At 42.7% G+C, this 15,476-nt stretch overlaps 1 protein-coding gene across 1 annotated transcript in view; it reads right to left on the reverse strand.

Annotated features, from left to right (window-relative positions):
* pcnt (pericentrin) overlaps positions 1-15,476 on the reverse strand; it is a 39,512-nt gene that overhangs the window by 12,449 nt on the left and 11,587 nt on the right. The window contains exons 18-37 of the mRNA XM_061082578.1: positions 15,160-15,286; positions 14,812-14,931; positions 14,651-14,726; positions 14,060-14,128; positions 13,846-13,957; positions 13,693-13,733; positions 13,401-13,612; positions 12,562-13,015; positions 12,153-12,350; positions 11,946-12,017; positions 11,401-11,505; positions 10,946-11,098; positions 10,107-10,253; positions 8,266-8,426; positions 7,888-8,060; positions 7,522-7,703; positions 7,273-7,435; positions 6,808-7,050; positions 6,136-6,368; positions 5,794-5,901 (exon numbers count right to left, since the gene is read on the reverse strand). Of these exons, the coding sequence (XP_060938561.1) occupies positions 5,794-5,901; positions 6,136-6,368; positions 6,808-7,050; positions 7,273-7,435; positions 7,522-7,703; positions 7,888-8,060; positions 8,266-8,426; positions 10,107-10,253; positions 10,946-11,098; positions 11,401-11,505; positions 11,946-12,017; positions 12,153-12,350; positions 12,562-13,015; positions 13,401-13,612; positions 13,693-13,733; positions 13,846-13,957; positions 14,060-14,128; positions 14,651-14,726; positions 14,812-14,931; positions 15,160-15,286 (3,149 nt within the window). The remainder of the gene's footprint in view (positions 1-5,793; positions 5,902-6,135; positions 6,369-6,807; positions 7,051-7,272; positions 7,436-7,521; positions 7,704-7,887; positions 8,061-8,265; positions 8,427-10,106; positions 10,254-10,945; positions 11,099-11,400; positions 11,506-11,945; positions 12,018-12,152; positions 12,351-12,561; positions 13,016-13,400; positions 13,613-13,692; positions 13,734-13,845; positions 13,958-14,059; positions 14,129-14,650; positions 14,727-14,811; positions 14,932-15,159; positions 15,287-15,476) is intronic.

A 15,476-nucleotide genomic window follows, 5' to 3' on the forward strand; every position in this document is an offset into this window, starting at 1 on the left:
GTAAAAGTCAGGCTCATTAACACACAAACAACAAACAAACAAACACATTCATCATGTCAACCTCTGTGAGTAGAACTATACATTTTTCAGTTAGTGCATGTATCATCCAATCAGCAAAACATGAGCAAACGCATCACAGCAACCAAGTATAAAAAAAACTTTGACACGGAAACTTAGTATCGGTCAATATATCACAAAAAATGTATATTATATATTAACACCAATGTCAAGGTGACCCGTTCACTCTATGCATTACATCATTAAGTGGCCTTTATGCAAACCTTATTGGAGGATCAAAACATCCCACAGATGTCTGCCATCTGCCTGAAAGGATAAACTGCTCGATTCAGGCGACAACTACTATTTAAATCCAGAAGTCTGTCAGCAACAGCTGCAAATTCCACTGCAGCCAAGATGAAGAGGAAACCAAAGCAGCCTAGTCTGATTTATCGTTCTGATTTGCTCAAATAAAATCCTTGTGCAGGGAATAATGCTTATCACAGAGTAAGCACATCGAGTGATAAGGTCACAAAATGGTGCTTGGTGGTTGTTACGGACAGTGTTCTGTATGTCCTGTATGTATACATGTGTTGTGTTCTGTCTTGTGTTGTTGTTTTGTTCCCACATCCTTATAGACTGGTGTTGCCTCCAGTGACTGGAAGGGGGAGCTCTCGGGCAGGACGTGCCAGTGAAGTGGCCAGAAGAAGAAGCATCATGGCCGCTCATCTCACCTGCATCCAATCTTCCAATCACCCCACCTGTGACAGATCTCTCGTCAACCCTTCCCCTTTAAATAGTCCTGTGTCTGTTTTGTTGGCGAGAGGAGGCTTTTGTGGTGAGCTGTGTCAGAGCGCTGATTGTTTTGTTTGGTCCTGATGTTTGCTGGTGTCTTGTGTGAGTTTTTACCAGTAGTTTAAGTTGTAGCAGCCTACTTTTGTTTTGTCTTTTGTCTTTGTTTACTTTGGTTGTTGTGCGCACAGGGACTACAAGGATAGGTAAGATACTCCGGGGTTTACATATCACACTCACGTAGGTTTACTGTTTGTTAATACCTCAGGTTAGAGTGAGCACCACCCGCTGTACTTTTGGGTGCTAAGCACCTGTAAAGGGGGGGGGGGATTTCTTTGTGTTCTTTTTCTTTGGTGCCACTGTTAGTCCTTGTTGATCCCTGTGTTGCTTTGTCTAAATAAATACTGTCTTTATCTTATATCTGGTCTTGTGTTTTGTGTGATTGCACCCTCACTTATTCAGACCTGTTGCATTTATGTTATGTCCAGCTACGAGCCACCAGGGGGCGTAACATAAATTGGGGGCTCGTCCGGGATCTTTGATCCTAATTAAGCAACAGGTTTGTTGAGTGTTGGTGTGCAGTGCACACGTCAAGTAGGCTGTTGATATTGGTTAGATTAGTTAAGGTTTGTGTTAAGGCTGGTTGAAACATCATGGACACGTTTGATCTTGCGTGTTTTCTTAGTGATCCTTCTGTGGAACAGATTGATCGCTGTAAAAAAAAAGATTTGTATGCCATTGCGGCACATTTTGAATTTTCAGTCCCCCCAAATCAGCTAAAAGCTGAATTGAAAGAAGCGGTCGTATGTATGTTGGTTCACAATAAAGTGCTTGGTACGGGCAGCAGTGCCGCTACTCGTGCGCCCACTATTCCATCCTCATCTTTGTCTTCTAACTCAGAGAAGGACATCAGGGAGGAAGAGGTAGCTGCGGCCTCTGATCTGGAGATTAAGCCTCCGCTAACTCTGCCCCGACTCTCTCCATTTTCCTCACCTAGAGCAAGTGATGATGCCCGCTATAGGCTACGCTTAGCGCGCTTGCAGATGGAGGCGCAGGAGAAAGAGAAAGAAGCAGAGTATAGTCACAAGTTGGCTATTCGTAAAATGGAATTAGAAATAGAGGCGGATTACCGCAGAATAGAAATAACCGCAGATAAAGAGGTGAAGTTAAAGCGCCTAGAAATAGAAGCTGCTGCTGCGAGTTCAGCTCAAACTCGGTCTGTATCTGCTGAATCCTCCGCGCCGGCGAGAGGTTTTGAAGTGAGCCGAAATATCGTGCTAGTACCTCAGTTTCGTGAGGCGGAAGTAGACTCATATTTTACTGCCTTTGAGCGAGTGGCTACCTCCCTGCAATGGCCAAAAGAGGTATGGTCTATAATGCTTCAATGTAAACTCACAGGTAAAGCCCAGGAGATTTTAGCTTCCCTCTCTCTAGAAGACAGTTTGTCATATGACACTATCAAGGCAGCTGTGCTTCGTGCATACGAACTCGTGCCGGAGGCGTATAGACAAAAGTTCAGGACATTTAAGAAATTGTCAAGTAAAACTTTCGTGGAGTTCGCCCGTGAGAAAGAGACTTTGTTTAATCGCTGGTGCAAGGCAAGCAACGCGACTGATTTTGACACTCTATCTCAATTGGTTCTCATCGAAGAGTTTAAGAATTGTCTGCCTGATCGAATAGTGACGTATCTCAATGAGCAAAAGGTTGGGACAGTAGGGCAAGCTGCGGTGCTTGCTGATGAGTTTGTGTTATCGCACAAGCAAACATTTGGGATTCCCCGATATGAGAGTAGGTCTTTTACTCCTTCTGCCTCGGCTAGAATGCAGTCTAGTCCGCCACGTTCCTTGCCTCTCCGCTCTAACGAGGAACGGGAGTGTTACTATTGTCACGAAACAGGTCACATAAAGGCTGACTGTTTTAGGTTAAAACGCAAGCTGTCACAGCCAAGCAAACGACCAAAAGAGGTTGGTTTGGTGCAAACATTGTTGGGTCCAGTGTCACTAGTCCCGGAGATGGAGGACAATACTCTGGAACCCTGTTACACACCATTTGTGTTGGACGGCCTGGTTTCCCTTAGTGCGAATGCGTTGAACCAGCATCCAGTGCGCATATTAAGAGATACTGGCGCAGCACAGTCTTTTATATTGTCAGATGTGTTACCTTTTTGCAATGACACTTTAAGTGGCTCCAGCGTGCTTGTGCAAGGCATTGAAATGGGCTTTGTGTCTGTGCCTCTCCATAAGATACATTTATCCTGTGACCTAGCAAATGGAGTGTTTAAAGTGGGCGTGCGCCCGTCTTTGCCCGTTAGAGGCGTCACATTTCTGCTAGGGAATGACATCGCTGGTGGCAAAGTTATGCCACTTTTAGAAGTTCAAGAAAGACCTGAGATTTTGCAGCCTGATGTGTTGGCTCAGGACTTCCCTGAAGTGTTCCCTGTGTGTGTGGTCACCCGTGCTCAAGCACGTAGTCTGGGTGAAGCAGTTGATTTGTCGGATACCCTGTTCGCTACTGAGGTGTCTGGCCAGACTCTTTCCCCATCTGTGATTATTCAGTCTACTGCTGAGCCGAGTGTCCAGCTTAAGGTTCAGGGCGATACTTCCACCACAGAGACAACTAGGTTGCCTATGGTACGAAGTAGTCTTATTGCTGCTCAGAAGGAGGACGTTACTTTAGCAAAGTGTTTTGCTGCGGCTCTTGCTCCAGAGATCGCTAAAAATAAAGAAATTGATTATTTTATGGAAAATGATCTACTGATGCGGAGATGGAAATCTCGCGCTGATTTTGATAATGAGTGGAGTAATGTTTTTCAGATTGTTGTGCCTACACAGTACAGACAGTCCGTGTTATCTCTGGCTCATGAACATCTCTGGTCTGGTCATCTAGGTGTTACGAAAACCTATGACCGAGTGTTGCGACATTTCTTCTGGCCAGGTTTGAAGCGAGATGTGTCTTCGTTTTGCCGTACGTGCCACGTATGTCAGATTACGGGGAAGCCTAATCAGGTTATCAAGCCTGCTCCTCTTCACCCGATCCCGGCTATAGGGGAACCCTTTGAGCACGTGTTGGTTGATTGTGTTGGTCCTCTGCCAAAAACAAAATCCGGTAACCAGTTCCTGTTAACAATCATGTGTGTAGCTACCCGGTATCCGGAGGCTATCCCTCTTAGGAGTATAACAGCTCAGTCAGTAGTAAGGGCCCTGATCAAGTTCTTTTCTACTTTCGGCCTTCCTAAGATCGTGCAAACCGATCAGGGTACCAACTTCCTTTCGGGTATTTTTGAACAGGTGTTAACATCCCTCTCGATATCACATCGGATCTCGAGTGCTTATCACCCTGAGTCGCAGGGGGCACTCGAAAGATGGCATCAGACGTTTAAGTCAGTGTTGCGCAAATATATCATGGAGACCGGTAGGGAATGGGATGAAGGCGTCCCTTTGGCTCTATTTGCCGTTAGGGAAATAGTGCAAGAGTCACTAGGTTTTAGTCCAGCAGAGCTGGTATTTGGTCACACCGTGAGAGGCTCTTTAAGGGTGTTAAAGGATCAGCTAACAGACAAGAGTTCGTCCACCCAGCGAAACGTGCTGACCTACGTGAGTTGCTTCCGAGAACGACTGCACGGGGCTTGTAGTATCGCTAGGGAGAGTCTCTCTGCTGCACAACAGGGTATGAAGCGGCAGTTTGATGAAAAAGCACTTCCACGTTCTCTACAGCCAGGTGACTTGGTTTTAGTGTTACTGCCCATTCTGAGTAATTCAATGAGTGCTCGGTTTTCAGGACCCCTGATAGAAGACGGAAAACCAGAGTGTGTCATATAAATATGTTGAAAAATTATTACAACAGGAGACGTTGGCTTTGCTGCTTGCGCTTCAATTTTTTGAGGTGTATGTTGGGTCTAGTGCGGAGCCTGTGGTGATTTACACAGACCACAATCCGCTGGTGTTTCTGCATCGCATGCACAACCACAACCAACGACTGATGCGTTGGTCTTTGTTTATTGAGAATTACAACCTGGTGATCCACCACAAAAAGGGCACCGAGAATGTGTTTGCAGACGCTCTGTCTCGCGTGTAAATATTGTTGGTCAGTAGTCCTCAAAACCTCTCTGTTGGAAATTGATATTGATTTTGGGTTTCCGGGATGGTTTAAGGTATCGTCAGCCCTGGGCTGACTCTTTATGGGGGGGAGTGTTACGGACAGTGTTCTGTATGTCCTGTATGTATACATGTGTTGTGTTCTGTCTTGTGTTGTTGTTTTGTTCCCACATCCTTATAGACTGGTGTTGCCTCCAGTGACTGGAAGGGGGAGCTCTCGGGCAGGACGTGCCAGTGAAGTGGCCAGAAGAAGAAGCATCATGGCCGCTCATCTCACCTGCATCCAATCTTCCAATCACCCCACCTGTGACAGATCTCTCGTCAACCCTTCCCCTTTAAATAGTCCTGTGTCTGTTTTGTTGGCGAGAGGAGGCTTTTGTGGTGAGCTGTGTCAGAGCGCTGATTGTTTTGTTTGGTCCTGATGTTTGCTGGTGTCTTGTGTGAGTTTTTACCAGTAGTTTAAGTTGTAGCAGCCTACTTTTGTTTTGTCTTTTGTCTTTGTTTACTTTGGTTGTTGTGCGCACAGGGACTACAAGGATAGGTAAGATACTCCGGGGTTTACATATCACACTCACGTAGGTTTACTGTTTGTTAATACCTCAGGTTAGAGTGAGCACCACCCGCTGTACTTTTGGGTGCTAAGCACCTGTAAAGGGGGGGGGGGATTTCTTTGTGTTCTTTTTCTTTGGTGCCACTGTTAGTCCTTGTTGATCCCTGTGTTGCTTTGTCTAAATAAATACTGTCTTTATCTTATATCTGGTCTTGTGTTTTGTGTGATTGCACCCTCACTTATTCAGACCTGTTGCATTTATGTTATGTCCAGCTACGAGCCACCAGGGGGCGTAACAGTGGTGAAAAAAGTTCCCCCTCATGCAGTATGTACACTTCCGATCAAGATGATGGGCCTCACCCTGTGTCCTTTGTTATCCACACTGGACGTTTGTCTGAGTTGGGCCTCCAGCCTTCGGATCTCCTGTTGGAACTCGTCTCTCTCATGTTCACGCTCCACAGCTTGCTCCTGTATTTATAGGAATTAATTACATGTTAGACTGTGTCTACTGCATTAAGCAATAACAGAAGGACCCGTCTCTGGCCCTCTGAAATAACACTAAAATTAATGTGAAATTAGTTTAAAGGGATGTATAAAACCTTTAAACTAATCTTAGCAACAATTACAGGGAAGCTAAAAAAGCAGATTAATTACATTTTGGCATCACATTATAATAAACATTTAATATATCGAAACATTCACCTCTATAAACTGCCGGTCGTGTTTCAGCTGTTTCTCCAGTGCTTGGACATGCTGGTTGAGGTCTTCAGTGTGAGTCTTGTTGTGCAGCTCCGTCTCCAGGCCCTTGGTTTCCTGCTCTTCCAAATCTCTCTCCAGGGCCCTGAGGCGCTGAGACAGAGACCTGTGGTCCCGCTCCGCCTGCCGCTGCAGGTCCAGTCTGTCCTGGGTCAAATGCTCCGTCTCTGCTAGTAGAGCTTCAAAAATGAGAGAGGAAGGTGAGGCTGACTGGTTCAGCGTAAATACATGGATGCTAAAGAATTTTGAAAAGCAGGCAAGACAGAAAAGTTACTGAATGCATTCTTAACGGATCTGATCTAAATCGCTGTTATATAAGTAAAAAACAACAAATAACACAGCACGCCGAGAGTCTTCGCTACAAGCTACTGACGATGGTAGAGTCTCAAACAGCAATCTCACACAACACTGCAAATATACTGCAAATTCATCCCCAACCCCCCAACACACACACACTCCACTCTGACCCACAAACCTGCGTCAGGATCTAAATTCAGCCCATGGCCTACGGACAGAAGATGCATCTGAGCACAGACATTACATAAGAGTATGATCAAGCTCACTACAGAGGCTGTGTGACACTATATTCTGTATTTCACAAGTTCTTCTTCCACTCACCTTTCTCTCGATCCCCCAGACCGGCAGAGAGATGCTCCTTCTGACGGAGGAGAATCGTGTGCTCCTCACTGAGCTCCTGGTGCTTCAGTCTGAGGCTATCCAGCTCCCCAGTGATGCTCCCCATCTTATGCAGCTTAACCTTAAGATCCTCCAGCTCCTCAACTAGTCTCTCTTCTTGTGCCTCCCTCTGCTGGAGACATTCATCTAGGACCACTTTCTCTGCCATGTAGCCATCTAGGAGCCCTGAACACAAACAGAATGAGGTAAGAAAAATACATAATATGCTTTAGCTTCTTGTGCTTAACATCATTAACAGATGGGTTATGTTTAAACTTCAGTTCAAGTCATGAAATTGGAGTACGAGCAGGATAGAACAGCGTTTTAAGGATCAGTGGATTAACGACTGTAACTTGGCAGCAGAAGATGAGTCAAGTGAAGCAAAGCCATTGAGGATGCAGTGCTCACCCTCGGCCTTATGGAGCTCCAGCTGGAGTTGACTCTTCAGCTTTGCGTCCTGATCGAGCTGCTCCAATAAGAGCTTGTGCTGCTTAAGGAGCTGGGCGGAATCTTCTCTGCCCTCAGAGAACTTCTCCTCCAGAGAAAGGTGGACATCATGACTCTGTTCCAGCTGGAAATAAATGAGAAACCCAAATTTATAAGACAACATTTCTTGCGCATTGTTGGGTGAGATCTGTGGGTCTATGCATCCTTTACCTGTGTGTTGGCCTGGTTGAGTAGCTCCAGTAGTGTGCCTACTGTGTGTCGCAGTCTGCCGCAGGCATTCAGAGCTGCCTCTTCTCCGCCAGGACTGATCTCAGTATCTGAAATGAGCAAGCTCTCACAGAATAGCTGGGTCAGCTCCACATCCTCTGTTGACAACTCTGAAACTGTAATACCTTCAGAAAAAAGGGAAAAAGTCAAATGTAATTGTTGTATTGATATAAATATTGACCCCTTGGTCTTTAAGGAAATGATTTAATTCATATCTGTAGCTCTAACAAAAATCCATGAACCAGCCTGAGCGAAAAAATAACTATGGTTGTGTCGTATAACTTCAGAATGAGCCAGAAGCCAACTTACCCGACTCGTCTGCATCTTTGATCCCTGCTGGGCTCTTCTGATAAGTCGCCTGCTTATATTTGTTGGTTCTGGTACTGATCTTTTGGCCAATTAATTCCTCTGTTGCAACGATGCTGCGAACAATCTCAATCAGCACCATCCCTATCTTTTCATTGGCCTTGTGCAGATTATATCTGGGAGAACAAAAGTGATATGTCAGACCAACACATACAACAAACCAAGTGATTAGGCAGGGACATAAGATATTTAAGCTATTAAACATACTGGCATGCGTCTTAAAATATCACGCGTAAATGAAAAGTAATGTTCAGAAACAAATAAAACACACAGATAACCCCCTTTTTTGTTATGCAGGTAAAAATAACTTATATCACATACCTTTGCTCTTTGGCATTGTGCAAGTCATCAGTGAGCATCTTGAGGTGGTTGCCCCCCTCCTGACTTTCTCTGTCCCTTCGCTGGAGGAGGGTGTCCAGGGTCTCCATCTCCGAACGCTTCCCTTCTAACTCTCCCTGCAGACAGCCAACCTCTGCCCGCAGCTGAAAGACAATGGACAAAGAGAACTTGTTAAATTAATCTACCATCACTAACCTACTGACTAAACTCACTGCCACCTGTGTAATGACATGTTTAGAAACATACTCAACTAATCTAAGGGACGGAAACTAGACATGACAACCGGTAAAGTCTTTGTAACAACACAGGTAACAAATCCACATGGTTGACAACATCTCAACAGAGCCAAGAGCATGACAAAAGCATTAGGTATGTTCTCCGGAGTAAAACCACTGGGAATCAAACCAGAAGGTAATCTGAGTCTGAGACATCGACTTTATCCAGATATCACAGTGAGCACATCCACTATCAACCGAAATACACTCAATCTACTGAAAGAAAAAAAGAAGGAGAAAATTTTTATTTAAAACCAGCTCAACCATACACACATATTGACTATAACCATCGGGCCTTCATGGCAGATACTTAAACTGCAGAAGTGAGAAAAGCCAGAATCTAGATGTACTGCTTCAATTTAGAGTTTTCTTTCATCCGTGCTGATTTTTTCTTACCTTTCCTTTCTCATGCCGTCCATTGTCCCCCTCTCCTTTCACCATTTCTTCCCTCTCTTTTCCCCCCTTCTCCCTCCCATCCAACGTCTCATGCAGCCACCTGCCTCTAAAAACAATGCTGTTGCCCTGACAACAACACCCGCCCTGACTCTCTTAAGCCTCTCCTGTCTAACCTCATGGGCTCTTAGTGTGTGTGTGTTAATATCTCACTATGAAAAGCCAAGCCAGGCAGGTGCCATGGAAACAAATATAAACATAAATTAGTCCAAAAAAACTTTTTTTAAATGAACACAGACTTAGACTTAGAAAGTAGAGCAATACCTTAGTAGTAACCAAGACGATCCAATTAAAAAGGTTTCAGTATGCTTCAAATCTCCACAACAACCAAACGACAACAGATTTATGGAAATTAACTCCAACACATCAAGGCTTTGCTCCATTGATTTCATGACAGATACAAATGAACAGAAGCAAATGCATGCGCAACAAACAAAATGCATGTTGCTATGCATTAGAGTTTACAAATTATTTAGTCCTCCTAAGTCTGTACTTTACTGTTCAACCAGAGCTGCAATAAATTATTTAGTACATTATCTTTGACTTTTTCTAATCTCTCAAAGAAAATAGTGTAAAAATGCACAATTTCTTGAAACCTAAGCTAATTTATTTAACCGTTTGATTTTTTTGATGAGGAAAAGTTTCAAAGTCCACTTTTAGAAGCAAAAGGTTGGGAATTTTAGAATTTTCAATTAATTTAGCTCTACTTTTTGCTTTAACAAAGAGAGCAGATGTATGACACACCACACATACCCTCCCCTAATGTAGCAGTTGAAATGTTAATGGCTTTAATAAGTTGTAATATTGTACAGGTGCCAAACTTCTGCACCAATATTGTTACTGTCCATTCTTAATTTCCAAATCATCAAATTATTTACATTTTCTCCTTCATCTCAGTATGTACTTTGAATATTCAGAATAAAACAACACATCTTCTCAGGCCTGTATAGTCCTGTCCCTAGCAAGCAAAGTGAGCAAAGTGAAGCTGCACGTGTCATCCTATTTTACATTTACTTTTACATTTGCAACATAATTTATAGGAAATCCCTGGAAAAACATAAGACAAGATTGCAGTTATTTCAATATATGCACTACCTGGGCCACCACAGCATCAAGCTTCTGCAGCTGGGAGGTGAGTTGGCTCATTTTGCCAGTGTAGCTCTGCTCCTTCTTCTCCTGCTCAGATGTGAAGCTCCGCCTCAGGTCTTGAAGCCCCGCTTCCTTCTGCTCCTCAAACTCCGTCTTTAAACAAAGCAAAGATGTGGGTTCATGAATTAAAAGATGCGAATCTTAAAAACCTGCAGAACCATGAAGGCATAAAATATCTCTGGCCATGTCTCGCTGGCTTATAGCTGACTACTGGGCTTCACATTTCAAATGGTCAAACGCTAAAGGTCTGGAAATAAAAAAAACTACCTTCAGCCTTAAAACCTTCAACATCAGAGGATAAAAAGCTTAGATCCATCCCATTTAGCCACTGTTCAGATGGCAGCAACACAAACACACGCAAGAGCCGGCAGCACAACAATTCAGAGCACAGGGAGACAGACGGACAAGAACACTTCTACATCGGTATATGATGGTGGGATTATGTGGAAACTGGGTTTGAATAAAGCTCCAGTGGGACAGAGTCCAAGGGAAAGAGCTATCCTTTGGAGTGAACTGGTGCAGCTGGGGCTTAGAGGGGGATGCGCCACAACACACACACACGCACTACAGCTCTCCATAATCCAGAGCGATTACATAATGGCGTTAAAAACAAGCGCTTTGAGTCAAATAAATACACAACTTAAAATAAAAAGGACCTTTAAAGTTCAATCAGATATTTTACGCATGAATTGTTTGTTCACTGCGTAAAGGGTGTTTCATTTCAAAGATTTCAAAACAAATTGTTTTTTTTCCCCGTTTCTCACAAGCATCTCTGTTTTTTCTACCTTCAGTTGATTAATCCTGTCCTGCAGCCTCTCCTCTGATTGGACTTTGAGGAGCTCCACCTCTTCTATGAAGTGCTGACGTTGCCTTGACGACTCTTCTTCAAGCTCCCGCCGACATGCCTCCAATTCCCGGGCGGAGATACCCCTCAACTCCTGCGGCAGGACACACATGCGTTTTAATACTATAATATTCAGGCAGTTGGTCAAATACTCAAATTCAAAGTGCTCCTAAGAAAAACAAATCCATGGCGTATTTGTGCGGCGCCACAAATACACTATTATAAAGGATGAACAATGACTCTGTGTAATCCTGCCTCTAATGGGCTGTAAGAGCAACAGAAGCAAGAGACGAGAACTCTAGTGACAACCATTAAAAACAACTCGCTAGGCAGAGCTTGAGATGTTCACTCATCCTGTAAAAGAAGGATTCACACACACTATCATGCATTACACACCTGTAGCTGGAGTTGGTGCTGCTTGATGAGCTGCTCTTTCTCAGCACTGTATGTGTGTGAAAGCTCCTGGAGTGCAGCATTGTGATGTTGCTCAAGCTCCAAAACCTGAGTGAACAGATCAGACCTTTAAGACAAATCTCATGCTGTATATTAAAAAGAACATAAATTGGGGGAAGCAAGTCTAAAAACTCAATTTACTCTTGAGAATGTTTTTGTACATCACCAAAACACTTGAATGGAATTTCATTATCTAAATATGGCATTGCTTACTTCGAGTAGGATTTGAGGACATAGAATTTGTACATGTCCTGAAAGAGCTATATTTGCACCAGCAGTGTTCACCAGCAATAATAAAATATCTCTTCCTCCAAAAAGATTTGTTTTCAGTTTATATTTGGATGTAAAATTACTATTAAAGTAAAGTACTATTAAACTATTATGTTGTGCAAATATAAAATCAGATCTCATTCTGTAACCAGTGTCCTCGAGAGAAGAACCTTCAAATTCAGTCTTTTTAAGATAGGACAAGATGTCAGGGAAAGTACCTGCATCTTCAGGGTCTCCAGAGCTGTGCAGTGTTCATTGTCTGAGGTCTCTTTTTGAGCAGCCAGCTCAGCCTGCAAGAACAAATCATGAAAAATAGAATTTAGGGAAAAGTCAACAGTAGAAGTTGTCAGCTATATGTATTTTGTAATCTGATTAACTGTATACCAAATGTTAGCCAGAAGCCCACCACTCTGTCCGCTTCTCACCTTGTGAACGTGGCTGAGCTCCGCTGCCATGGCACTAAACTTTTCCATTTGCAGCTGAGCCAGTTCTTTCCTCAGCTCCTCCCTGATGGACAGTTGTTCTGCAGCGTGGAGCTCAATTATCTGCAGACATTCTGACTTCTGCTCATTCAGATCTTGATGGTGCCCCTCTTCAAGCTGTCCCACTTCATCACGCAGTGTCTGAGATCAAAGAAACAGGAGCATTGTGAGCATTTTGACTTTCAAAAGGAAAATCCCTCAACAAACAGGGTTCCTAGGTTTCACCAAGTTCAATTTAAGATTTTAAAATGCTTTTTATATACATTTCAAAGACCTGCAGATTTGTTGTTTAAGGTAATGTCCTGAGTATGACAGTAACATTATGTTTTACTTATTATGAGTGCCTCCTTACTTGCACTTCCTTCAGGTAGGTGGCCTCCAAAGTGTCCATATTACCCAGCATCCTCTTTTCCAATACATCCCTCTCCTCTTGGTGTTTGCGAGTTAGCTCAGCTTCTAAAGCCTCCAGCTGAACCTGACTGGTCTCCTGCATCATGGCCTCCAGATTTGTAAGGTCTGCCGTTCGTTTGGAATTGAGGGCCGCTTCCAAGGCGACAATCTCTGCATTGTGTTTGGAATCGAGATCAGCGGCTTTGGCTACAAGCTGATCTCTGTGACTGGCACTAAGTGAATCTAGCTGTGCTTTGTGTTTGGCATCGAGGGTGTCCATCTCTTGTGAGTGTTTGTTCAGTACAGATTCTCTCTCATGTTCCAGCTCCGTTTGAAGTTTGTTCTTTAGCTCTGACACAGAGTTTTCGTATGTCTGGACCAAACGCTCCTCCAGCACTATTTTTTCCTCGAGGAACCTGAACCCAACAGACAAAAACAGTACTGAGCTTTGCATTTTATATGATAATTAATTAAAAGAGAAATGTATTAGAGCTACAAACATTAAAAACAAAAATGCACTTTTTCAGTAGCTACAACCCTAATTATATAACTGCACAACAAATCGAGCCTTTGCCCAAACCCGACAGACATTGTTTCTTTTGTTCCCTGATAAGAGGCATTTACAATTGTACAAATTGTATCAAATTAAGTAGATAACCCATCCAGCACAACCAAACCCGAATTTAATTAAAAAGGTTTGTCTAACAAGTTTGGGTTGGCACCTTTGTTCTGTTTTTCGGGAGAAAAAGCAATCCCACACATACTCTATGACATTCTGGTCTTGACTCAGACAGATCTCACCTCTCTTGAGCCTGACGCAGCTGCTCCTCACTCTGCTCCTGGAGGAGAGTAGTGAGCTCCTTGATTTCTGTTGTCATGTGTTTTTGTGCATTCTGTATTTCTGCATCATGCTGTTCACTCAAAGCAGCCACTCTGTCCTCCAGGGTGTGGATCATGGTCATCCTTGTCTGCAGCTCCTCAGTGTGACACCACAGCCTCAGTTCGACCTCCGCCTAATTAAAATCCACATTTCATTATAAGATCAATAAACTCAGGATTTAATTTGTTGTATAGATAGATTTTATTTTCTCACCTCAACCTGCAGAGCAGCCTCCAAACGGACTCTGGTAAGCTCTACGACAGAGGACAAGCATTAGCATCATCTAACATTACGATAATCGTTTTTTTTTCAAAACAGTGTATGTGTGTATGTGTGTGTGTGTGTGTGTGTGTGTGTGTGTGTTACCTTGCAAGTGTTTCTCAGAAAGTTTGGCTTTGAGTTGCTCCATCTCCAAAGCATGACGAGTCTTCATCTCTTGCAGCTCATCATAGTAATGGTCTGTGAGGTCTGAGCTCACCTGACACACAAGTGAGAAAATGAGAAAGTAAGCGGAAAGCTTTCCAGGAACATGTTTACGTGGAAACGCAGACATTAAAGATTGAGGGATTGAGTGTCTCACCTGCTGCACGTCTTCCTTAAAGGAGGATCTCAGATTGGAAAGCTCCATTGAGTGTTTCTCCTCCAATTCCTGGATGAGACATAGAGTCAAATAAAAATAATGAAATAATATTTGAAATAGTGCAATGAAAAAAAGAAATGTAATGCTGTTTAAATGTGTGGAAAACCTCACTCCACTAATTGAAATAAGAGCTTGCTAAATGCTCAACTTTTTCTAACAGTAACTTTGTATTTTAGCTTCTTATGTGCAATTAATTTCACTGTCCATATGTTCACACTGTACATTACATTACATTACATGTTATTTAGCTGACGCTTTTGTCCAAAGCGACTTACATTTTTAGTACACTCATACATATTATGTTTACACTGTATGTATACATATAATATAATCCATTTTTATTTGTTATATCCTGACATTAAAAGTATTGCAAGCTAATTATTATTACTAAACTTTAATATTTACTTTTGACTGCCCTCTTCATTAATAATAAATTATATTACCTTATCTAAAAATTCTAACTGCTCTACACCAAACATTATCTGACAACAAAATCTTAAGCTGATCAAAATCTTATGTTCACATCTTTACCTTGTGTTTCTCAAACTTGAGGCTGGTATCAGAAAGATCGTATTTTGCCTCCTCTGCTTCATCATGAGAAATGGAACTGAAGAGAAAGAGGCAAAGATGTTACTAACAATGTAAGATTTCAGAACATCTGTGTAGCCTTATTAAAAAATCTACTGAAATACCTGTCATTAGCAGTTTTATTCAAAGACTCTTCCAAAGCAGCTTCTACCATTCTTAGCTGGAGAAGAGCTATTTCCTCTCTGTAGCTCTCTTCAGTTGCTTGCAACCTCTTCTCGAAGTACCTAAAGGATGACGAAGGTAATTCACGTTTCATTTGATGGGATCAAGTAAAGCAAAAGGAATAACAGGAAAATTGACTGGTAACTTTTGCAAACTGTGGTAATTTAACAACATGCTGTGCAAAATCCATCTGGGACAAAGGTTCTGTTTCGATCCTAAACATCAGAGGACTATGTATGTTTGTGTGTGTGTGTGTGTGTGTGTGTGTGTGTGTGTGTGCGCTCACATACCTCCTGAGGCTTTCCAGCTCAGCCTCATTCTGCTCTTTGATTCCTTGTTTTTGTTCATTAAACTCCGTCTTTAGGCGCTCGATGTCATCAACACGAGATGAGCGAGCGATAAGCTGCTCCTTAAGTTCTGTGAGACCAGAACAAAGACAAAGACAGAACAAAAGAACAATAGAGGGTAAAAGAAAAAGTTTTATCAAGTTTCCTTTTCTTCCAGGCATCATATCACATTACAGACATTGTTAAAGTAAAATGTTTTTGATACCCTACTTGGGATGTTTTGACTATCTTAACTTTAGTAACTACAGTAGGTGAAATAA

Source organism: Limanda limanda, chromosome 12, assembly GCF_963576545.1.
Source record: "Limanda limanda chromosome 12, fLimLim1.1, whole genome shotgun sequence".
Lineage (NCBI taxonomy): Eukaryota > Metazoa > Chordata > Actinopteri > Pleuronectiformes > Pleuronectidae > Limanda > Limanda limanda.